Source organism: Panthera leo, chromosome D2 (assembly GCF_018350215.1).
Source record: "Panthera leo isolate Ple1 chromosome D2, P.leo_Ple1_pat1.1, whole genome shotgun sequence".
In the NCBI taxonomy this organism is placed as follows: domain Eukaryota; kingdom Metazoa; phylum Chordata; class Mammalia; order Carnivora; family Felidae; genus Panthera; species Panthera leo.
This window is the reverse complement of record NC_056689.1, coordinates 33,643,507-33,667,317: the sequence shown is the minus strand read 5'-3', so window position 1 is coordinate 33,667,317 and position 23,811 is coordinate 33,643,507. Positions and strand designations below refer to the sequence as shown.

The 23,811-nt window shown below is 36.7% G+C and overlaps 1 protein-coding gene across 17 annotated transcripts in view; it reads left to right on the top strand.

Moving 5' to 3' along the window:
* The window catches only part of USP54 (ubiquitin specific peptidase 54), a 133,897-nt gene that overhangs the window by 52,194 nt on the left and 57,892 nt on the right, over nt 1-23,811 (top strand). For 15 of the 17 annotated variants that reach the window (XM_042907951.1, XM_042907953.1, XM_042907960.1 and 12 more), the window contains 2 exons: nt 18,082-18,654; nt 22,243-22,335. In XM_042907951.1, the coding sequence (XP_042763885.1) occupies nt 18,508-18,654; nt 22,243-22,335 (240 nt within the window). In that variant the 5' untranslated portion in view covers nt 18,082-18,507. Of the gene's footprint in view, nt 1-11,788; nt 11,866-18,081; nt 18,655-22,242; nt 22,336-23,811 lie in introns of those variants that run through there. The other 2 variants (XM_042907952.1, XM_042907962.1) reach the window with 2 other exon arrangements.

Here is a 23,811-nt window from a genome sequence, read left to right as displayed (position 1 = left end):
CATGATTTAGATGTTATTTATTAATCCCATTTTACTGATGAGGCGCCTGAGACTTCAGTAACTTGGTTAAGATGATACAATTGTTAGTTGTTAGGTGGTGGAGTCCAGATCTGTTCTACTTTGCTAACTCTGAACCCTAAGTTGTATAATTCACATTGTGTTCTCTGGGAATGGTACCCCTTGGATCTCCACTGTGAGTATGGTGTTTCCTGAGGTTATGCAATGTAGTTGGCCCTGCAGAGCCTGCACTTTTAACCACTGTGTTCTCTCTACTATCATGCTCCTTCCCTCAGAAGTCAGTAAATTATCTTTACAACTCTGGATCCTTATAAGGATGGGCTAAGTAGCCTGCAACTGCCATTTCTGAGTTTGTCAGTTACAACAAAGTGAAACATGTCTTCTTGGCTTTGTATTTTCTTTCTAATTGGTTTTGGAAAATTTGTTTACATGACAGTTTTCTAAGTTCTTATAAAAGGAAAAATAAGGCTTTCTATTTTTTATCAGCATACAGTTCTTGTTGTTGTACATGATGTAATAATTTGAAGCTGCCAAAGTCCAACCCTCAGGAAATTGTTTGAGTTGAGTAACTGTATTCACTGGGGAGTTTGAGATAACTAGCCCATAAATCAACAAATAGGTTAGCCTTTTTTTATGGTTGTAGATGCTTATCTCTTTATTTTCAAGCTTGAATCAGAAGCAAATATTGATTCAATTGTTAGAGTCTCCATTAGAAAAAACCTACGGTATCGCAAGCTAGATATGGGCATTTGGGGGGCTCTTTTATTTAAGGAAAGTCAGAATTTATCAGGGTGTTGGAATTGGTTGTTCTAGGTACTTATCCCTTCAAACAAAAAGTGTTCTCTTTCAATTAAACTTTCAGCGATTCACTGCCTATATATTCAACCTTTGTGTGGAATAAAAAGATGCCCTTAAGGAATATATGCTATAGTCCATGTACACAAATAACTGTAACATGAGGGAATGTTCCACATGTTCTGAGACCACAGAAGAGGATGAAATAAGTGAAAATGGAAAGGTGAAAGAGAGAAGGAATCTGGGAATGCTTTTTATTTATTTATTTTTTAAGAAATTAAAATTTTTTTGATGTTTATTTTTGAGAGAGAGAGTGAGTGCGAGCTAGCGGGGGAGGGACAGAGAGAGACTGAGACTCAGAATCCGACCAGGCTCCAGTCTCCGAGCTTTCCACACAGTGCCCAAGGCGGGGCTTGAACACAAGCCGTGAGAATCATGACCTGAGCCAAAGTCCCACGCTTAACCAACTGAGACATCCAGCTCCCCCAGAAAAATTTTAAAGTTTATTCATTTTGAGAGAGAGAGAGAGGGAGGGAGAGAGAGATAGCATGAGCAGGGGAGGGGCAGAGAGAGAGAGAGAGAGAGAGAGAAAGAGAGAGAGAGATTGAAAATCCCAACCAGGCTCTGTGCTGTCCTGGGAAGGGTGGGAGAGCTCAGTTTCCCAAATGGTGATGTCATGACCTGAGCCCAAATCAAGAGTCATCTAAGATCATCTAACTCACTGAGCCACTCAGGCGCCCCTGGGAACGCTTTTGATGCAGCTTTTGATTGCAGGATACTTACGATTTTTAACAAGAAGAAATAGAAAGGAAAGGCACTCCTGGTGGAGGTAATATTAGAGCCAAGGTGCTGAGGGAGTAGAGTACAGAGCATATTCATTATACAGAAAGAGTCTAGCTTACCTAGAGTGGAGGATGAGTGAGGGGCACATAATAGGTGCTCAGTGAAATTTCTGATCAATGAATGAGAGAATAGAAGTTGTAGCTGGAAATAGTGGTAAGATCTAATAATTTTCAAACTTTGTGCAGGCGCCAGGCATATTGAATTCATTTTATAAATTAATAGTTAATTTTACTGGAAGAATATGTGTATATAAAAATATGTAGTATAAAAATCACAATCATGAAAATGAGTCAATAAGAAAAAAAAGCTGTCAGGGGCGCCTGGGTGGCTTGGTCGGTTAAGCATCCAACTTCAGCTCAGGTCATGATCTCACGGTTCGTGAGTTCGAGCCCCGCGTCGGGCTCTGTGCTGACAGCTCAGAGCCTGGAGCCTGTTTCGGATTCTGTGTCTCCCTCTCTCTCTGCACCTCCCCTGTTCATGCTCTGTCTCTCTCTGTCTCAAAAATAAATAAACGTTTAAAAAAAAATATTAAAAGAAAAAAGAAAAAAAAGCTGTCAAAATAGGTCTGGTTAACTGCTTTTTTTTTTTCTTTAAGTTTGCTATTTGTTCATGTTTTTGCCCTATTAGTACTAGAATAGGAAGACAAAAAATTATGGGACAGAAACTTGTAAAAAAATCCATCCATTAATTTTCCCTTTTATGAATTAGAAAAGTACCATTTTTCTCTAGCCAAAAGAAGGTCCCTTCTGGGAGCCATTAAAGATTTTTGAGAAAGAGAGTAATGTGGTATTTTAGGAGTCCTCTTGTAGTTACATGTAGGATTGGAAGCTTGGCAATGAGTCAGTAAGGTGGTGCTTTGATCCAGAGGTGGTGAGGGTCTGAACCTTAGCAGCAGTTACAATGAGAATAGAATGAAAGGAAATAGACATCCAAATCTAGCCCCCTGTTTCTAAAAAGAAATAGTTACTAGTTATTAAACAGCTTTCATATTCTTAGTATATTAGGTGTCTTCAATGATTGGTTACCTCTGGTCCAGCATCCTTTCATTGTATTTTTAGGGAAAATGAGTTTAAATCCCAATTTTAGTTTTACTTAAGAAAATAATGAATTATAGATAATATATCCATGAATTATGGATAATTTAGAAAATAGAGAAAAGGGTATAAAAAATCCATAATTCCATCACCATAATACCCCCCCCCCCTTTTTTTTACATTTACTTATTCTTGTGGATTTAAAACGTTTTCTAATAGTTCATTCTGGGTAAATCAAGTTCTGAGAAACAGGTTCCTGAACTGATAGAAGAACCCATTAACTGCTATACGGTGATGTTAAACATAATAAACCCAGAGATTTCACATGAAGGCTTCACTGGACTCCAGTTTACCAGGATCACAAACTATGTCAATGTCTCCTCTTTTCCTGTAAATCTTAGTCCACTTACCTTTATGCATATAGATCTTATTCTTCCAAATGCCTCTCTGTTCCCTGTTGGGTTCAAGGTTCCATCTCCTTCAATGAATTATTTATACAGTTTAAAGTTTTTTTTAAATTTTGAACCAATTTTGGACTTACAGAAAAGTTGCAAAAATAGTTCAGCCGGCTTCCTCTAGTGTTATCATCTTATATAACCATAGTACAATGATCAGAACCAGGAAATTAGTATTGGTACAATACTACTAATAACTAAAGACATTTTTCAAATTTCACAAGTTTGTCTGCCAGTGTTCTTTTTGTTCCAGGAGCCTATCTAGGTTCTCACATTGCATTTTAGGTGCTTTTCTTCTTTAGTCTCCTGCATTCTGTAAAAATTCCTCAGTCTTTGTCTTTTGTAACTTTGACATTTTTGGAGAATATTGATCAGTTATTTTATCAAATTTTGATTTGGACTTTTCTGATGTTTTCTCATGATTGGACTGAGGTCATATGATTTAGGCAAGAATACTGCAAATGTTGTGTCCTTCTCAGTGTATTATTACAATAGGATTCATGATGTTAGTATGTATTATTGCAGGTGAGGTTGACCTTGATTGTTGATTAAGGTGGTTTCTGCCAGGTTGCTCCACAGTAAAGTTAATAGTATCTTTTACCTTGCAGTTAATAAATATTTTCATGGAGATACTTTGATGCTGTCATTTATATAAATGTCATATTCTCCACACATGAGATTAGTAATGTTTACTTAGAGACTTCAACGAGCTTTTTTTATTATGAAATAAATTTCCTTAAAAGACCTAATCCCTTCTAAGCTTTCTACACCTTTTACCTCGTCTCATCAAAGGGTCCCCAGGATTTGTAGCAACAAATAATTTCTACACTTCATTGATCTTAGCCAATTTCATGTCCCATTTATAATGAAGTCTCCAATGCTAATAACCTGTAGATGTATGAACCTCATTTACCCCACTATCTCTTAGGGTGACCGGCTCTTTCTTCCTGGCCAAGTGCTCCTCTAGGCCTCATCTCTCTTACGCACAAGCCAGTTTCATTTCAGCAAACATTTGAATGACTATTTTTGTGTTTTTTAGAAACATTGGCTAAGAGAGGCTGACTTTGTTGATGAGGAATACAGTAGGGGATAATTAGAGTAGCTTCTGCTATAGTCTGGTTTATTACTTTGGCCTCAGAAAAATGGCAGTACATTTGAGGTACTGGATATACTTGTGAAGTAATTATTCTTTGTATTTCATTAATACAGAGAAATAAAATTTTTTTCCCTAAATTAGCTTCTAGAACATTACTTTTAAGGCTGGCAGTCTTGAGCTATGACCTTTTAAGTTTTTTGGGTTTTTTTTTGTTTTGTTTTTGAGAGAGAGAGAGAGAGAGCAGGGGAGGGGCAGAGAGGGAGAGAGAGAATTCCAAGTAGTCTCTGCACTGTCAGCGCAGAGCCCAACACTGGGCTTGATCCCACAAACTGCAAGTTCATGACCTGAGCTGAAATCAAGAGTCTGACACTCAACCAACTAAGCCACCCAGGTGCCCTGAGCTATGATCTTTTAAATTAGCCCTGTTGGGGTGCCTGGGTGGCTTAGTTGGTTAATATCCAACTTCAGCTGAGGTCATGATCTCACGGTTGGTGAGTTCAAGCCTGGCGTTCGGCTCTGTGCTGACAGTTCAGAGCCTGGAGACTGCTTCAGATTGTGTGTCTCCCTCTCTATCTGTCTCTCCCCCGCTCGTGTGCACTCTGTCTCTCAAAAATAAACAAACATTTTAAAAAGTTAAAGATAAAATAAAATGTAATAAGCCCTGTCACTAAAAAAATTTTTTTTAATGTTTGTTTATTTTTGAGAGAGAGAGAGAGAGGGAGAGAGAGTGAGTGAGAGAGTGTGTGAGCGAGCAGGGGAAGAGAGAAAGAGGGAGACACAGAATCTGAAGCAGGCTTCAGGCTCTGAGCTGTCAGCACAGAGCCCGATGCAAGGCTCGAACTCGCAAACTGCAAGATCATGACCTGAGCTGAAATTGGAGGCTTGACTGACTGAATCACCCAGGTGCCCCAAGCCCTGTCATTTTTATTTTGTCCACCGATCCTCGGTGGAATTATCACAATAGGTTCAAGAATCCAAAATCCAAATGTACATCAACAGTATAATTTACCTATTTAGTGCTAATAAACTAAATACAATGACTAACATACTAGATGTTGCTTTGATTAGTAAAATACAAATTTATTGGTATTACTGAATTTATTATTTTTTAAATGTTTATTTTGAGAAAGAGCACATGCATGTGTGCATGAACTTGGGGAGGGGCAGAGAGAGAGACAGAGAATCCCAAGCAGTCTCCACACCAGCAAGGAGCCCAGCATGGAGCTTGATCTCATGACTGGGAGATCACGACCTGAGCCAATATCAAGAGTTGGATGCTTAACTGACTGAGCCACCCAGGTACCCCAGTATTACTGAATTTAAAGTAGCTTTTGAATTATGTTTTTTCTCAAGTAACATATACTATAGGGGCCCATTTTCTGTAATAGGATTCAGATTCTATGGACCCTGAAGCTCATATAATACAGGGGTCCTGCTTTTTTTTTTTTAATTTTATTTTTTTGAGTTGTAATGTTCTAATAAATATTAAAGTAAAATACTTTTGTTTTATTAGCAAATCAACAATTAACAAAATATTTTAATTTTGGTAAGGTCTACTTTTTTCTTTTTAAAAATTAATTATTTTTAAATTTACATCTAAGTTAGCATATAGTGGAATAATGATTTCAGGAGTAGATTCCTTAATGCCCCTTACCCATTTAGCACCCCCCCCCCCCACCCCGCCACAAACTCTCCAGCAACCCTTGTTTGTTCTCTGTATTTAAGAGTCTCTTATGTTTTCTCCCCTTCCCTGTTTTTATGTTATTTTTGCTTCCCTTCCCTTATGTTCGTCTGTTTTGTATCTTAAAGTCCTCATATGAGTGAAGTCATATATTTGTCTTTCTCTAACTAATTTCGCTTAGCATAATACCCTCTAGTTCCATCCATGTAGTTGCAAATGGCAAGATTTCATTCTTTTTGATTGCCGAGTAATACTCCATTGTATATATATACCACATCTTCTTTATCCATTTGTCTGTCAATGGACATTTGGGCTCTTTCCATAATTTGACTGTTGTTGATAGTGCTGCTATAAGCATTGGGGTGCATGCCCCTTCAAAACAGCACACCTGTATCCCTTGGATAAATACCTAGTAGTATAATTGCTGTGTCATAGGGTAGTTCTATTTTTAATTTTTTGAGGAACTTCCCTACAGTTTTCCAGAGTGGCTGTACCAGTTCGCATTCCCACCAGCAGTGCAAAGGAGATCTTTCTTTTTAATGTTTGTTTATTATTTTTGAGAGAGAGAGAGAGAGACAGAGTGTGAGCAGGGGAAGGGCAGAGAGAGAGGGAGACATCGAATCCAAAGTAGTCTCCAGGCTCTGAGCTGTCAGCACAGAGCCTGATGCGGGCTGGAACTCACGAACTATGAGATCATGATGTGAGCTGAAGTCAGATGCTTAACCAACTGAGCCACCCAGGCACCCCATCAGAGATCTTCTTTCTCTGCATCCTCACCAACATCTGTTGTTGCCTGAGTTCTTAATTTTAGCCATTCTGACAGGTGTGAGGTGGTATCTCATTGTGGTTTTGATTTGTGTTTCCCTGATGATGAGCGAAGTTGAGCATTTTTTCATGTGTTGGTTGGCCCTCTGGATGTTTTCTTTGGAGAAGTATCTATCTATTCATGTCTTTTGCCCATTTCTTCACTGGATTATTTGTGTTTTGGGTGTTGAGTTCGATCAGTTCTTGATAGTTTTTGGATACTAAAATACATGAGCTTCACTTCAGGTGAGCCCTGCTCTCTTTTTCGCTCTTGTCCCTCCTGGGATTCTCTCTCTCTCTCTCTCTCTCTCTCTCTCTGCCTGCCTCTGCCCCTCACTCACTTTTGCCCTTTTTCTCTCTCTCAAAAAAGAACAAAAACAAAAACAAAAAACTTTTTTGTTTTTTTTCTCTGAAGTTTTATTTAAATTGCAGTTAGTTAACATGCAGTGTAATATTGGTTTCCTGGGACATCCAGTGCTCATCACAAGTGCCCTTCTTAATACCCCTCACCTGTTTAACCCATTCCCACCCACCTTTCCTCCTACCCTCAGTTCTCTATAGTTAAGAGTCTTTACAGTAGTTTCTTATGATTCTCATGATTTCAGTTATTGTAAATGGCTCCTCTTTCACTTCTTCTTCTTTTTTTTTTTGTTGGTAGTTTATGTATTTGAGAGAGAGAGAGTATGTGCATGTATGCCAGTGGGGGAGGGGCAGAAAGGGAGAGAGAAAATTCCAAGCAGGATCATGCTGTCAGCCTGTCAGCACAGAGGTCTAGGTGGAGCTCAATCCCATGAACCCTGAGATCATGACCTGAGCTGAAATCAAGAGTCATATGCTTAGTGAGCCACCCAAGTGCCCCTCTTTCATTTCTGAGTATATTTATGAGTCTTCGCTCTTAGTGTAGCTAAAGATTTGTCAGTTTTATTTATCTTTTCAAAAATCCAGCTCTTCATTTTATCTTTTCTATTCTCTTTCTTTTTTTTTTTTTTTTTTTTTTTTTTTTTAACGTTTGTTTATTTTTGAGACAGAGAGAGACAGAGCATGAACGGGGGAGGGTCAGAGAGAGCGGGAGACACAGGATCCAGGCTCTGAGCTGTCAGCACAGAGCCCGACGCGGGGCTCGAACTCACGGACCGTGAGATCGTGACCTGAGCCGAAGTCGGACGCTTAACCGACAGAGCCACCCAGGCGCCCCTCTATTCTCTTTCTAGTATGTGTTAAATTAACTTGATTATGGGAGTCCTTTCACAGTGTATACATATATCACATCATCACATTTTATACTCTATTATATACTACATTATAATTTTATTTGTCAATTATACCTTAAGTGGAAAAAAATTATGAACAGAACTTATTTAGGGCTCTTCAGAGTCTATTCAGCAATAGTATAATACAGGTCACTATAACTTATTCAGAGTTGAGAGCAATACAGTAATTTCTTAGATGCTCTTTCTCCTCTTTCCACCTTTGATTGATTACTTCATAGTTTTAAGACTTGGCTGGAAACTAGTAAATGTGGGTAAAGATGATGATATATTTTCTGTAGAGTTTGGGAATAAATAGCTGCCAGGTAGCCTGCTATCTCTCAGTTTGTTGTAGTCTAGGACTGTTCTCTGCAGAATGCTGAGAGTCCATTGGTTGCTACTGTGAGGGGCAAAATCAGAGAGGAGTACTTGGTAATAGGCTATGGGAGCATTTTTAATTTAAATTTGAATAAATTTGTACATACAGCTTAGTTGCCATTATCCAGGTGGTGGTTATTTTATTTATTTATTTTTAAAATATAATTTATTGTCAAGTTAGCTAACATACAGAGTATACAGTATGCTCTTAGCTTTGGGAGTAGATTCCCATGATACATCACTTACATACAACACCCAGTGCTCATCCCAACAAGTGCCCTCCTCAATACCCATCACCCATTTCCCACCCGCCCCTGCCCTCCCCATCGACTCTAGGTGGTGGCTATTTTTAATCATCATATAATGGCATAAAAACTAAACAAGATTCTCTATTGAAACTGTATGTGGACACCTTCTTTGGAATAGACTGACACTTAAGTGTCATGCTCACTTGTAATGTATATTACATGCTCACCAAGTTTTTTTCTTTTTGGAATCTGCTTGGGATTCTCTCTCTCTCTCTCTCTCTCTCTCTCACCCCTCCCTCTCTCTCTCTCAAAACAAATAAGTAAACACTAAAAAAATATCTTGCTTGATAAGATGAAAGAATTATATGGCAAGTTTATATATATATGTAGTTCATACTTTTTCTGTATGTATAGGTAGAGTCACAATTTATAAACAGAAAGATGGATTATATGACAAGTAAAAGAAGCTTTGGTAAAATTTTGTGATAATGTAACCCACAATAACAGATATATAGATATAACACAGTTGGCTTCTGACCTCCATCCATTCCCCATTCTCAAATGGGGTGGGATAAAGCTCATCCTTTAGAGATGGAGGGTAACAGGGGACCCTAGAAACATTGGTATAATAGAAACATTAATTGTTCTTAAAATTATAGAAAACTTATTTAGGAATTAAGAAATGGGGGTGATCTCTTCAGGCTTGAGGTGGCCAAGGAAGGTTTTCTACGGTTTTTACAAAGAGGCTGGACTACGTAAAGAGGGGAAGAAGGATATTTAATATCCCAAGTAGGTAAAACAGAGTTAAGGTCACAGAAATGGAAGAACACTTTGGGAAGAAGGTTTCATATAGGGAAATAAAAGGAGATAAATATAAAAGGTAAATTAAAGTCAGATTGTATTATTAGGAAACAAGCTAAAAAATTTGCGTATTATTTTGCAAGAGGGATTTTTTTGGGAAACTTTTTTTAATTTACACTTCAGAATATGCTTTTTAAAAGCAATTTAAAAATCTTTGGTAATTTACATTAAATTACCAAAATTTACATAAAAATACCAAAATCTTTTTGGTATAGAGTTCTGAATTTTGCTAAATGCATTATAGAGATGCCACCACAATCAAGATACAGAACAGTTTCATCACCCTGGTACTGCTTCTTTGTAATCAACCTCTACCCTTACTCCCAACTCCTAGCAACCACTGATCTATTCTGACTTTTAATTTTGACATTTCTAGAATGTCATATAAGTGAAATCATGTAGTATATAGCTTTTGAGTCTGACTTCTTTCACTTAGCATAGTACATTTGAAATTCATCAGTGCTTTTGTGTATGACAGTGTTCTTTACATTTTATTTTTGAGTCTATTGTATGGATGTACCATTTACCAGTTGAAGAAGTTTTGGGTTGTTTCCAATTTTTCATGATTATGTGTAAAGACACTATAAATACTTGTATGCAGGTTTTTATGTGAGCATAAGCTTTCATTTCTTTTGGGTAAAATACCTAGGAATGGGATTGCTAGGTCATATGGTAAAAGTATATTTAACTTTACTTATAATTGCTAACTGTGTCATGTTTCATTTTCATCAGCAATTTTGGAGAGTTCCAGTTGCTCTATTCTTCCTCATTAGTACTTTTTTTTTTTTTTAAGTTTATTTATTTATTTTGAGAGAGACAGAGACAGCACAAGTGGCAGGGGCAGAGAGAGAGGGAGAGAGAAAATCCCAAGAGGGCTCCACGCTGCCAGTGCAGAACCCGACACAGGGCTCAAACTCGCGAAACTGTGAGATCATGACCTGAGCTGAAGCCAAGAGTTGAGTGCTTAACCGACTGGGTCACCCAGGCGTTCCCTCATGAGCACTTGTTATCATCCAGTTTTAAATATTTTTTAGCACGGTTTAAATATTTATGATTTTGTTTTTAGCTATTTTAATAAGCACATAGTGTGGTTTTAATTTCCATTTCCTAATTACTAATTATATTTAATATCTTTTTATATGTTTGCTATCTGTGTATCTCCTTTAGTGAAGGATCTGTTAAAATCTTTTGCCCATTTAAGAAAATTGGGTAATTTTTCTTATCAATGAGTTTAGAGGATTCTGTATATATTTTAGATACAAGTCACTTATCCATTATGTGATTTGAAAATATTTTCTTCCAATCTTTGCCTTGCCTTTTTATTCTCTTAACAGTGTCTTTTAAAGAATAAAAGTTCTTAATTATGATAAAGTTCAATTCTTTAATTTTTTTTTTCTAATGGACTGTGCTTTTTTGTTATATCTAAGGAATCTTTGCTTAACCAAAGGTCACAAAATTTTGTCTTCTAGAATTTTTATAGTTTTAAGTTTTCCATTTAGAACTATGATCCAATTTGAGTTATTTTTGTGTAGGATATAAAGTGTGGGTTAAGGTTCACTTTTTTGCATGTTGTTCAGTTATTCCAGTATCATTTGTTGAAAAGACTATCCTTTCTTCATTGAGTTGCCTTTCCACTTTTATTAAAAATTAGTTGACCACGTATATGTAGGCCTGTTTTGGCCACTGTTCTGTTCCATTGATCTGTCTATTCTTTCACCAGTATTGTATGGTGTTGACTATTGAGCTCTACAACTTTGTTCTTCTGTTTCAAAATTAATTTGGCTATTCTAATTCCTTTGCCTTTTCATATAACTTTTACAATCAGCTAGTCAATTTCTACAAAAAGAAATCCTGCTAAGATTTTTATTTGACATTACATTGAATCTATGGATCAATTTGGAGTGAACTGACATCTTAAAATTGTTCAATTTATGAACATGGCATACCTTTCTACGTTTAGATCATCTTTGATTTCTTTCACCAGTGTTTCATAGTTTTCACTACATAGGTCTTACATATGTTTTGTTATATTTTTGCCTAATTATTTTATATTTTGTGGTGTTATTATAAATGGCACTGTAAAAATTTTCAATTTTAGTTGTTTACTGCTAGTATATAGAAGTATAGTTAATCAGCGGTTTTTTTGTACTGACTTTGTGTTCTATGACTTACCCCACATATTAGTTCTCAGAATTTTGTTGTTTTTTTTTTAGATTCCTTGGGACTTTTAAATGTTAAAGAACATCATGTTGTTTGTGAATAAGGACAGTTTTATTTCTTCCATCCCAATCTCTCTATTTTTTATTTCTTTTTCTTGCCTTGTTGCATAGGCTGTGACCTCCAGTATGATGTTGAATAGGAGTGGTAAGAGTAGACATCTTTGCCTTGCTTGGGACTTGAAAAAGGTGAGAGTGATCCTACCTCGCTCTTCTGCTAAGGCATAATTCAAGCTTTTTACCTTTTTGTGTAAAATGCACAAAAAGAAGTAATGAGGCATATTAAAGAGAAATATTAATTTTTCAAAAAAGTAATTATATAAGTGAATTGGAATGGCAAGAGATAGGAGGCCAGCAAGAGGTAATCTATTATAATAATCTAAATGGGAAGTAATTGTGGTATAAACTAGGGTGATGACAGTGGAAGTGAAAAAGAAGAATCAATAAAGAGATTTTTGAGGGGAGAATTGATAAGACTTTGTGACATGGATAAGGAAGGAGGGGATGGATAGGAAGGAGTCCAAAACTACAGAGGTTTTCAGCCTGGGTAATTGGAAATACCATTAGTTAAAAAAAAAAAAAAAAAGATAATCAGAGAGGAGGCACTATATTTGGGGGCAAAGGAGGTGGTTTCTTTTTCTTTTTTAAATTTTTTTATGTTTATTTTTGAGAGCAAGAGAGACAGAGCACAAGTAGGGGAGGAGCAGAGAGAGGAAGACACAGAATCCAAAGCAGGCTCCAGACTCTGAGCTGTCAGCACAGAGCCCGATGCGGGGCTCAAACCCACTGACCACAATATCATGACCTGATCCGAAGGTGAACACTTAGCCAGCTGAACCACCCAGGCACCTCAGGAGGTGGTTTCTGATTTGGACATATTGAACTTACAAAAGTGTGACAATGTGCAAGTATTTGGTGATTTTGTTTTAGAGTTCATGCGATTTGTGATTTGTCAGACCAGAAGTGATGGTTGAAGTTCTGACAGAGGAGGATGAGAATACCATGGGTGGAATTGTAGAGATGAGCAAGAACTTCTGATTTAAACTTTAAGGAATGTATTCTTTTAAGAATGTAACAAAGGAGAGGAAAAGTGAACTGTCAGGAGGAGGAACCAGTGTTCTGGTTTGTTATTCCATTTTATTCATTCTCTCATTTTCTTATTAATTCACCCAATGAATCCAGGATTATGTAGCCTCAAGGCAGCCAGTGTTAGGTGCTGCAAAAAAGAAGAATGAGGCCTGTGGAAAAAGCCAGTAGGTTTTGCAGTTAGGAGACTTCTTTAGATAGCGATGTTCCATGAAGGAAAGTTGTGGTGGTGGAGTCAAGATTAGCACCGTGTCCTGAAGAAGTTGATAGTGAGCATGAAGAGGTAGCAGTTGTAAGTTATTAATTGTGGAGACATTTAGTAGTGGAAGGTACAAAAAAATTTAGGACAGTAGGCATAGGAGTTAATAATTTTGAGGTGGTCTTTGTTGTTGCTGTTTTTATTTTATTTTTCTTTTTAAAGAATATAGGATATCTGTATGAGGTTATCTTTAGAGGGAAAAGAACTTACAAGGAGGAAATGTTTGAAAGGTAATAGTAATAATAACAATCATTTATACAGTAATTACTATATGCCGGACATTGAATTAGCAGTTTGCATGAATTAACTAATTTTTTAAAAATGTTTATTTATTTTTTCAGGGGAGGAAGGGTGGAGGGGGGTGGACAGAGGATCTGAAGTAGACTCAGTGCTGACAGCAGCAAGCCTGGTGTGGGGCTCAAACCCGTGAACCATGAGATCATGACCTGAGCCAAAGTTGGATGCTTAACCGGCTGAGTCATGCAGGCGCCCCTGAATTAACTAGTTTTAATTCTTATAATAACTAGCAAGGTACTATATAGTTGAGAATTATAGACATATGGAGCATACCGAGGGATTGAGGTAATTTCTTGTTGATTTATCAGTGCAAATATAGTTTTCTTAAGTAAACAAGTAAACTGCTGTATAGAGTAATAGAAACTAGAAATGGGAGCAACTTTCCTGGTTAACTCTTTGGATATCTCATTGTAGTGCAGTTTGACTTCCTAATATTTGGGTTATTTTTGGTACTAATCACTTGTAATGGGGCTACTCTTCCTTCATTAGAAACTGAGATACTCTTCATGGTTTTTCCATTTTGAATCATTGATCAGTTGGACATGGTCATTCTTTGTAGACCTTCTAAAATGTTACTCTGTTCCTTGTAATAGGCTCAACTGTTTGGCTTTTTACAAATAGAAAGTTAAACTTTGTATTTTAAAAGTAATTGTAAAATTCAACTGTTTCTCCAAGCACATAGTTAAATTGTGCTAACATATCATTTGTCCTGTATGAGGGTTATTGTTCTTTTTATACAATTAGAAGACTTATTCCTGGTGGCTTACAGCTTTCTAGTATCCTGAAGTCCCCAAACCAAAATTTACACTTACACTTTCAGACATCGCAGTTCACTCATTTTAGTGGAACTCATTATTCATTCTTTGTTTTGAAAACTTGCTAGTACTTTGGCATGCCTATTACATTAAATCTCAACCACTGTGTAAAATAGGTATTCTGCCATCATTTTAACAGACCCAGAAAACAAAGTTCAGGACACTTAAATAGTTCAGGATTACCCAAAATAGTAAAAATATAGAAGTCGAACCCATGTCCTCTAACTCCAAGTCTGGTTCTGCTCCTGTTTGTATATCATAATTACATCGCTTGCTCTTATAACAACTAGGCATTGTACTGTATGTTGAGTTTTCCTTTTCATAGATGTAGTATTGAAACTTTATTCTATTTTATCCTCATATCTAATACGTTTATTTTATCATCATATCAGGCTTTTTTGCATTTATCTTTCTCTTCTCCTTTTTCTTTTTTTAAATTTTAGTTTGGGATTGCTTAATATCACCTGGCATGGTTATTATCTACTAGCTTAATGATTTTAGTCATTTTTTCATTGAATCATGAATACTGCATACATTACAAGGTAATTTCTACGTAATTTTAAATTCTTTTTTTTTTTTTTTTTTTTTTTTTGCTGATATTAATTCTCTTTCAACTTAAAAAAAAATGATTTGAGGGGTGCTTGGGTGGCTCAGTTGGTTAAGCGTCCGACTTCAGCTCAGGTCACGATTTCGCGGTCCGTGATTTCGAGCCCCACGTCGGGCTCTGGGCTGATGGCTCAGAACCTGGAGCCTGCTTCTGATTCTGTGTCTTCCTCTCTCTCTGCCCCTCCCCCATTCATGCTCTGTCTCTCTCTGTCTCAAAAATAAATAAAAACTTTAAAAAAATGATTTGAAACTTATAGAGGAGTTATAAGAAATGGTACAAAGAATCCCCATATCCCTTTCAATCACATTTACCGGTTGTTAACATTATTGCTATATTTATTGTACCATTTTCCCTTTCTCTTTGTGTACACATATACACACACACGTATATATATATAAAATACACACACACACACGTATATTTTTCCCTTCTGAACCATTTCAGAGTACGTTGCAGATATTATGATCTTTTACCTCTAAATACTTGAATATTTATTACCTAAGATGTTTTATTTATTTATTTATTTATTTATTTATTTATTTATTTTTAAAGGTTTATTTTATTTTTTGAGAGAGAGTGAGAGAGTAAGTGCAGGAGAGGCAGAGAGAGAGGGGAACAGAGGATCTGAAGTGGGATCCATGCTGATACCAGAGAGCCTGATGCGGGGCTCAAACTCACGAACTGCAAGATTGTGACCTGAGCTGAAGTCGGGTGCTTAACTGACTGAACCACCAGGTGCCTTAAAGTTCTGTTCTTTTTAAAAATAGGTTGTTTGGGGTGCCTGGGTGTCACAATCATTAAGCCTCCAGCTCTTGCTTTTGGTTGGCTCAGATCATTACCTTGTGGTTCCTGAGATCAAGCCCAGCGTAGGGCTCTGCACTGACAGGGCAGAGCCTGCTTGGGGTTCTCTCTCCCTCTTTCTTTGTCCTTTCCTCGCTCGTGCATGTGAGCTGTCTCTGTGTCTCTCAAAATAAATAAACAAACATTAAAAAAATAAAAATAGGTTGTTAGATGTGGGTATAACTCTTAATTGACTTTCTTATATATCTATAGTAGATGGTATAGTAGAAAGTGTGTGTGGTTTGGTGCTGGACCTACAATTTAAGTGAAATATTTTGTCATCAGTATTTCTTTGGATCATTTGTTACTGCCTCCTTTGACCTTATTCTTTCTGGCTCTCACCTCTAGTTTCTGACACACCTAACGCAAGTGTGAGGGCTTATTGCCTTACCCTACATAATGCTGCCATTCAGAGCCTGAGAATCTTTTTTTCTGTGACTGCTTTTTTTTTCCTCTTTGCTGCCTGAACTCAAGGGTGTGTATCATAGGGCAGGCTGAGTTTCAGTAAGTGTCTAATGCGGATAGTGGAAACCCCACCTGTCTGCCAAGTCCTTTTGGCTGTGAGCAAAGTGGAGGCTTGGTATGTCATTCCTTTGCAGCAGTTGAGCTGAAGGAATGCTGCATGTCTTGTTGGAAGTTGCTTAGTAGCTTCGAATGGGGTGTGTATGAGGGTGTGTATAGAGAGTTGAGGGTCTTTTAGTCTGTGTGGGAGACATGGAATCCTTCTTGGTGCCATGCTAGTCATCAGGGAGTATTTATTGAGTTCCTCCTTATGACCAGCACTGTGATAGGAACTTTTGGAATAGTATGATAAAATACATAATTAAGTCACAGTTTAATAGTCAAAAAATTCTAGTTCTGCCACTTACCAGTTTGATTTGAGCAAGTTAATGTCTTTAAGTCTCACTCTACTCTTCTGTAAAGTGGGAAGTATTAACACCTACATAATAGGTAAAGAATAAATAAAGAATGTAAGTATAGTGTTTAGCAGTTGTCTGACACTAGTTAGTATTTCATTTCATACAGTCATTCAGGATATATGACTGATACCATATAAAACAAATAGAGAGTAATAAAAACAAATAGAGGATAATATGACTCTACAGTGTATAGTCAAATACTTTAATTGTGACATGTAGATTATAAATAGTCTGGGAATTTAGAGAAGGGAAAGAACAGTCTTATGCAACCATTTAATGTTCCTGTGCCTCAGTTTTTCCACTGGACACACTGTGGATAATGGTAGATGATTTCTTAGAGAATGATTAAGATGTTTTAGCATTTTTGCTTTTTTAGGTGATCCATATGATGATAGGAAGTAAGGAAGGGAGAAGCTTGGGGAACTGTTAGAAACCAAATTTAACACTCAACATTCTTAATTTTTTACTTATGTGGACATGGCAGCCTTATATGAAAGCTTAAAGCTGGAGATTAGAAGATTTCCTTCTAGTAAAGGTGTTTGCTTTGGTATTTCTCCCCTGTTGCCTCACTGGAATTTTAATTAGTTGAAAAGTAATGTTGGTCAGTGGATTGCCTGTGATTGTGAGTGCCTCAGATATAATCTGAGGATTAAGTTATTTGTAACCCAAATTATCTCTCTGATCCTCTGGCAAAAATGAAACATACAAACAAACAGGGCAGGAGAAGATTTAGTTCTCCTGGACATGATATTAAGGGCATATGGTTTACTTGCCATGAATATTTCTCTGAGATGGGACATTTCCTCAGAACAGAGCCCAGAGTGATAACTTGGCCTTCCCATCTTTAAATAGGCTTTCATAGCCATGAACATGTAAAACACCTCTAAAAATTTCTTTACTCACAATATCTAACAGAAACTGTTCCAATTCTTAATTTGGTGTATGTTTACTTGGTAATATTTTTGTTAGCTTGATTTTGGAAACTGTATTTGGTGTTCGTTTTGTCCTGATCAACTGTCTTCTAGAAAATTTCAGAGAAATTTCCTCTGAAAGAAAAACTACTCACACCTTTTTTTTTTTTTTCCTCTTTGGTTTGAGCGTTTCTCCCTTTTATTGTTGTTAAGGTTTTTTTTTTTTTTTTTTTTTTGCATTTTTGGTTTGTTTTTGTCATTGTTTGCCAAGGTTTCAAGTTTATAGTGAGAGGTGAGGCAACGTTGATCTTGGCAGAATAGCACAAAGCCAGGAGAGTCATTAAGTGACGCAAGCTTTTAGTTTTTTTTTTTTTTTTTTCTTTTTGTTAAAGCTCTCTGGCACAGCTGGCTATTCTAGTCACAGAGGAAGAGAAGAGACTTTCTGAAGTTCTGAATGGAACGATGGAAGCTGTTTGGGGCATATTAAAAAAAGAGCAGCAGCAATAAGAACAAAAACTCCATATAATTCAAGCAAAATTTCTTACCTTTGTGGAATCTATGTCAGTTGTTTAGAACTTGAGTTTTTACTTCAGACGATGATGGGAAAAGGCAATAGAAGGCGAGGAGGGTTGCATTGGATTCTTGCTTATCTGTCTGCTTCTCCTTCCAGTTGGAAAGAATCTTCGGTCCACAAGAAGCATCATCAACAAGCCTAAGAATACATCCTACCCTGATCCTGGATCCTGTTGGAGTTGAGGACTGCAGGCACTTCACCACGATTTTATGGAGGCAATTCAAGAGAAATAGAAGGACGCAATACCTAAGGATTTCTCTGTTTGTGTTTGTACTGTGCCATGTTAAATTTTGGGCATTGTTTGGAGCAAATGGGGGACGGCTCTGTCATGTGGATCTAAGAGGATACCTGAGTTCCTTGAGCTACATAGATGATGTTTGGAAGGTTGTAAACTCCAAATATTTCAACACAGATTCATTGAATTCTGGATTATCTTTCACAAATCAGGACTTCAGCAGACAGAAACTCTTTCCCCAAAAATACAAAATCTTCTCTAAGTTTTCAAGCTAATTGTGAACAGTAATGTCTTGGAAAAGAAATTATTTTTCAGGGGGCCGTGGTAGTGTCCAAGGCATGTTTACACCTCGAAGCTCAACCTCCATAGCCCCCAGCAAAGGTCTCAGCAATGAGCCAGGACAAAACAGCTGCTTCCTCAACAGTGCCCTGCAGGTAAGGGTAATTTCTTTCTTTTTGGTGAACTTTGACTTTAGTTGCAAATGCTGTGCTTCCAATAGCTCTTCTAAATATAATCCTTGATGGTCTTTGTTTGAGGTCAACAGCCTGAGATCATTTCTAAGTTTATCTGTGTGATTTTAGGCAAGTCACTTATCTCTGAACCTCAATTACCTCATTTATATGAAAAAGAGATTAATAATGATAATAGAAATAATGAGTGTAACTACTACTACTTACCTGCCTGAAGGAGAAAGAAAGTACGTGAACTAAATGATCTTAATACGTGATTATTGATTTTTTCTTGTTTTTTTTTTTTTCTTTTGAGACAAAGATGTCTTATCACCGTACTTGCTTTTCTCTAGAAAAGAAAGCAAAGTTCTTTCCACAAGTCAAAGACCTTTCAGGTACATTACTTTTGTCTTATAATATATAGGCTCTTAGCATACACTGAATGGAGTCCAGTCTTTGTCCATTTCTTCATCCCCTTCCTCTGAGCTCTTTTGTAGTAGCTCATGATTGGTGTATGGACAGATATGCTTAAACAGAACTAGTGGAAAGTAAATTCCCCTAAGGTGTGATTATCTACTGCAGATTTTCCCTTTTGGTGTTGCTTACCATACTAGTGATCTCAGAATCCCAGAGCTTCCTGTCTGTCTGCTTTGCCTTGTCAGGCCCATAGAATGTTAAGTTCATTCCTTTTGGCCTAACTTTCAAGTAATTACTTTCCCTTCTTTTCTGCTTCTCAGAGTAAAAGTAAATTGAATTTGCCATCCAAGATAATTAACTTGGTAAAATATTAGTTTTATGCTTCAGACATAATGAGAAAATATCTTGCTATGATAGAAGAAAAACCAAGGCAATGTATTTGGTATGAAAAGTACTGGACTGGGGTGCCTGGGTGGCTCAATCAGTTGAGCATCTGACTTTGGCTCAGGTCATGATCTCACAGTTCATGAGTTCGAGCCACACATTGGGCCTGCTGCTGTCAGTGCAGAGCCTGGTTAGGATCCTCTGTCCCCCCCAACCCTCCACTCACACACTCTCTCTCAAAAGTAAATACTTAAATAAACAAAAATAAAAAGTACTAGACTTATGAATTAGGAAACTTAGATTCTAGTTTTAGTTTGTCTGTAGACTAGCTCTGTGACCTTGTACAGGTAATAGTATTTCAGTTTACTCATTTATAATATAAGAATTTTGCTAAGCTTATTTATGTAATAAAGTTTCATATTCTCTCTCTCTGTTTTCAAATTTTTATTTGAAAACATTAAAAAATTCTATGCTGTCAAGCCTAGAGAAAGAGTTTAACTATATTCCCTAATTACTACTGTAAATTTCATGCAGTTGGGTAGGGTTGGTTCGGTTTTTTTTTCCCCAGATGATGCATATGGGTTTTTGAGTGACAGTGCATAAACTAATAATACTTTTTAAATTTAGAAGCAGGCAAAAAAAGGTATTGATATAGGTGTGTGTGTGTGTTTACCTCCTTTCTGGCCATAGTCCTGTTTTTATAATTCTGTTTCTTTCTGTATGTTCTATCTGTATTAAAACAATAATATTTATGGCTTTCTGTTCTAATTCCCAGCGCCATATGGACACATACTGGCACACACACACACACACACACACTCACACACACTTCTATGTACTTAAAGATTGTGTCATTGATGGTTTTGGAGTGCCTGTTATAATCACGTTACAAGTTGAAAATAATTGTTTCTATGAACTAATATTCTGACTTTTGATATGAATGCTATGTTGGCCACAGATGTGTTGAACCCACTGTGTTTATTATAAAAAGGTGTTACTTATTTGGGAGTATAGTGCATTTCCAAGAACTTTTGGAATATGTACCTTGAAGACACATAAGTAAGAAGAAGCTCCAGAGCTGTGCTTTGTATGGGGCTCCGGAGGCATAGTGCCTTTTCATATATGATGCCATTTAAATGTTTCCCAAGCAAGAGGTGCCTGGGTGGCGCAGTCGGTTAAGTGTCAGACTCTTGATCTCGGCTCTGATCCATTATCTCATGGTTCGTGTATTCGAGCCCCACATTGGGCTGTGCACTGATGGTGCAGAGCCTGCTTGGGATTCTGTCTCTCCTCTCTGTTCCTCACCTGTTTGTGTGCATGCTCTCTCCCTCTCTCAAAATAAATAAATAAACTTAATTAAAAAATGTTACCCAAGCAAGAGGAACATCCTAAGGCATTAGGCTATATATTACATCATTTATCTTTTAATTAAAGTCCATAGTTTATTCAAATTTTCCTTAGTTTTGCTTAGCATCTTCTTCTGTTCCAGGATCCCATCCAGGGTACCACAGTTACATTTGCTTGTCATGTCTCCTTAGGCTTTTCTTGGCTCTCTTTCACAAAATTTCCTTGTTTTTGATGATCTTGATAGTTTTGAGGAGTAGTACTAATCAAGTATTTTGTTGGATGTCCCACTATTGGGATTTGTTTGATATTTTTCTCATGGTGAGACTGGGGTTATAGGTTTTTGAGAAGAAGACCATAAAAATAAAGTGCCATTCTCATCATATCATATTTAGGTTACATACTATGAACATGATTTATCACTGTTGATATTACCATTTTTTTAATCTGTTGACATGAGGAACACACATCTCTCAGAAAGGTCCAAAAATTGAGAAATCCAACAAAGACAAAATTCCACACTATAATTCAAGCTTCTAAATAAGGTTTCAAATACCATATGATTTCACTTATATGTGGGATCTAAAAAACAAAACAAATGAATAAACAAACAAAAAGCAGAATCAGACCTATAAATATAGAGAACAAACTGGTGGTTGTCAGAGGGGAGGGTGATGAGGGGGATGGGCAAATGGGTGAAGGGGAGTGGGAGATACAGGCTTCTAGTTATGGAATGAAAAAGTCATGGGGAGGGACACCTGGCTGGCTGGCTGTAGATCATGTGACTCTTGATCTTGGGATTGTAAGTTTCAGCCCCACCTTGGGTGTGGAGATTCCTTTTTAAAAAATCTTAAAAAAAAAAAAAAAAAAAAAAAAAAAGATCTTGGGAATAAAAGGCACAGCATAGAGAATATAGTCAGTGGTATTGTGATAGTGTTGTATAATGACAGATGTCAGCTACACTTGTGTTGGTGAGCACAGCATAACGTATAAACTTGTGGAATTACTATGTTGTATCCCTGAAACTAATGTACATGTATCAACTATACTTCAAAAAACAAGTTTGTTCCAAAAAAAAAAAAAAAAAAAAAATTGTTTCTTGTGTGGACAATTAAAGTAAACCCTTATTCTGCAGCTTTTAGCCCATAAATTTCCCCTTCAAGATCACATTTGATGTATGTTATACATTATTTTGTCTGTGTGACCTTCATTTTCAAAGTAATGTATTTTTCAGAATATAGTCTTCTGTCCCTTGTGTTAGCTAACTCACCTTTTTTGGCATTTGTTTTAATATACTAGAATGAGTTTTCTCTTGGGAATAAAGATATATTCAGAAGTCATTACCTATGTTTGCTTGAATTCTTGAATTTAAGATCAAATGGAGTCTTCTTATAAAGTACTGAAGTATTTCCCCTTTTTTATTGCCAGGTTTTATGGCACTTGGACATCTTCCGACGTAGCTTTAGGCAGCTTACAACTCACAAGTGCATGGGAGATTCCTGCATCTTTTGTGCTCTGAAGGTAAGTTCTTCAAATCTGTTTCTTCTCACTACCATTAGGCTGCCAGATGATCAATATTGAGGTAGTTTAATCAGGGGATGCTAAAGAATTTCTTACTGAATTATTTGCTTGTGGCTTAGTGTGAAAGATGATGTGATCAGTTTTGCTTGCTTCAGAGAATTGTTACTTGGCTTAGGTAGTCTGTTTTTCTGAACTTTCTTGCCCATACAGCTCTATTTAATGTGATAGGATACTATTGAGATGTGCTTAGACTTGGAGTATTTACCTGAAGAGCTAATTCTAAATTTTTATTTTGAAGGAATAAACAACCAAGTGTTTTTAGTGGAATTAGCTATTGTTTGTTAAAGCTAAATTTAACAACAAACTCTTCCTATTGAGAAAAGCCAGTACTAAAATTTTCCCGTTCCCTAAATGTTTCCCATTACCACATTTAATAGATTCCTTATACCTGTTCTTGACCCCATGATCTGACTCCCAAGTTTTTCATTTCTGAATAAAATGAAACCTGAGGATTCATTTAGAGACAAAGAAAATAGCAGAAAGTGAGAGATTTCTGACTCAGAGATTTTAGGTATGCTACTATAGAGGAAGAACTAGGTTGTATAAAAGGTCCATTTTCTATACTTTATCTGCTTTTCCAATATGTAGCTTCTCTGTGTTTTCTTGGTTTGTATGTACAATGGATTATTTATGGCTAGGTAAGTCTGTGTGAGTTCTGATAAACATCCAGAGTCATTTTTCAGTTTCAAGAAGTCTGAGTTCTTGGTTTGTCACAGGGATGCTTGGATGTGGTCATATGTTTTAGTTGCTTTTACATCTTGGAGTAAGAACTGTAACAAAATATCCAGGAGAATTTCCCAGTTGTATTGGTTATTTGCAACAACTGATTTAAGACGTTTTTTGAGCAGCATCACTTTGGAATTTTAAGTCCATGATGGGCACATATCTTTAGAAAGAGATGACTGAGTCTTCTGAACGTTTTACCACTTGGGTCACAAACATCTTTTTTCTCTTCCCCTTGGAAGCATTGGAACTTTTAGCAAAATATGTATTACTGATTAATTGGGGAGTTTAAATATGAATTTTAATAAAAGCAAATCTTTTACAAGTTGTAACATTTCTGACTATGCCCATTCAGACAGAAGTCCATCCACAAGGGAATTTGGCTTGATTTTCTGAAGGGTACACTGACATTAAGTATCTAATTTTATTTTTAAAATTTTTATTATTTTTATTTATTTATTTTTGAGACAGAGTGTGAGCAGGGGTGGAGGAGGGGCAGAGGGAGAGAGAGAATCTTAAGTAGGTTCCACACCTGGTGCAGAGCCTGACGTGGGGCTTGATCTCACAACCATGAGATCATGACCTAAGCCGACATCAAAAGTCGGATGCTTAACCGACTGAGCCACCCAGGTGCCCCAGTCTCTAATTTTATTTTATTTTATTAAAAAAAAATTTTTTTTTTTTAACGTTTAT